The sequence below is a fragment of the Geospiza fortis genome, unplaced genomic scaffold (genome assembly GCF_000277835.1).
Source record: "Geospiza fortis unplaced genomic scaffold, GeoFor_1.0 scaffold75, whole genome shotgun sequence".
Classification (NCBI taxonomy): Eukaryota; Metazoa; Chordata; class Aves; order Passeriformes; family Thraupidae; genus Geospiza; species Geospiza fortis.
In genome coordinates this window covers 1,371,255-1,371,527 of record NW_005054360.1, presented here as the reverse complement: position 1 = coordinate 1,371,527, position 273 = coordinate 1,371,255, and the positions used below count along the sequence as shown (strand labels likewise).

The 273-nt window shown below is 55.3% G+C and overlaps 1 protein-coding gene across 6 annotated transcripts in view; it reads left to right on the top strand.

Annotated features, from left to right (window-relative positions):
- The first annotated feature begins 43 nt into the window (after positions 1–43).
- The window catches only part of ABI1 (abl interactor 1), a 76,238-nt gene continuing 76,008 nt past the window's right edge, over positions 44–273 (top strand). For 2 of the 6 annotated variants that reach the window (XM_005423871.3, XM_005423872.3), the window contains exon 1: positions 49–273. This exon is cut by the window's right edge and continues 1 nt beyond it. In XM_005423871.3, coding sequence (XP_005423928.1) covers positions 172–273 — 102 coding nt within the window. In that variant the 5' untranslated portion in view covers positions 49–171. The other 4 variants (XM_031059373.1, XM_005423870.3, XM_005423874.3 and 1 more) reach the window with 4 other exon arrangements.

The following is a 273-nucleotide window of genomic DNA, read 5'->3' as shown; positions in this document are numbered from 1 at the left end:
TTTTTTTTTTTTTTCTTTTTTTCCCCTCCCCTGGGAGGGGAAGGATGGGTGGGGAAAGCGAGCGTTCACGAAAGCGAGGCGAGGAGGAATCCCACAATACCAGGCGGGTTGCGAGCCCGGCGCTGGCGCTGTCTCTTTAATGCAAGAGGAAGCGATGCGGAGGGGTGGAAAATGGCAGAGTTGCAGATGTTGCTAGAGGAGGAAATCCCTTCTGGCAAGCGGGCTCTGCTCGAGAGCTACCAGAACCTCACTCGAGTCGCCGACGAAAACAAC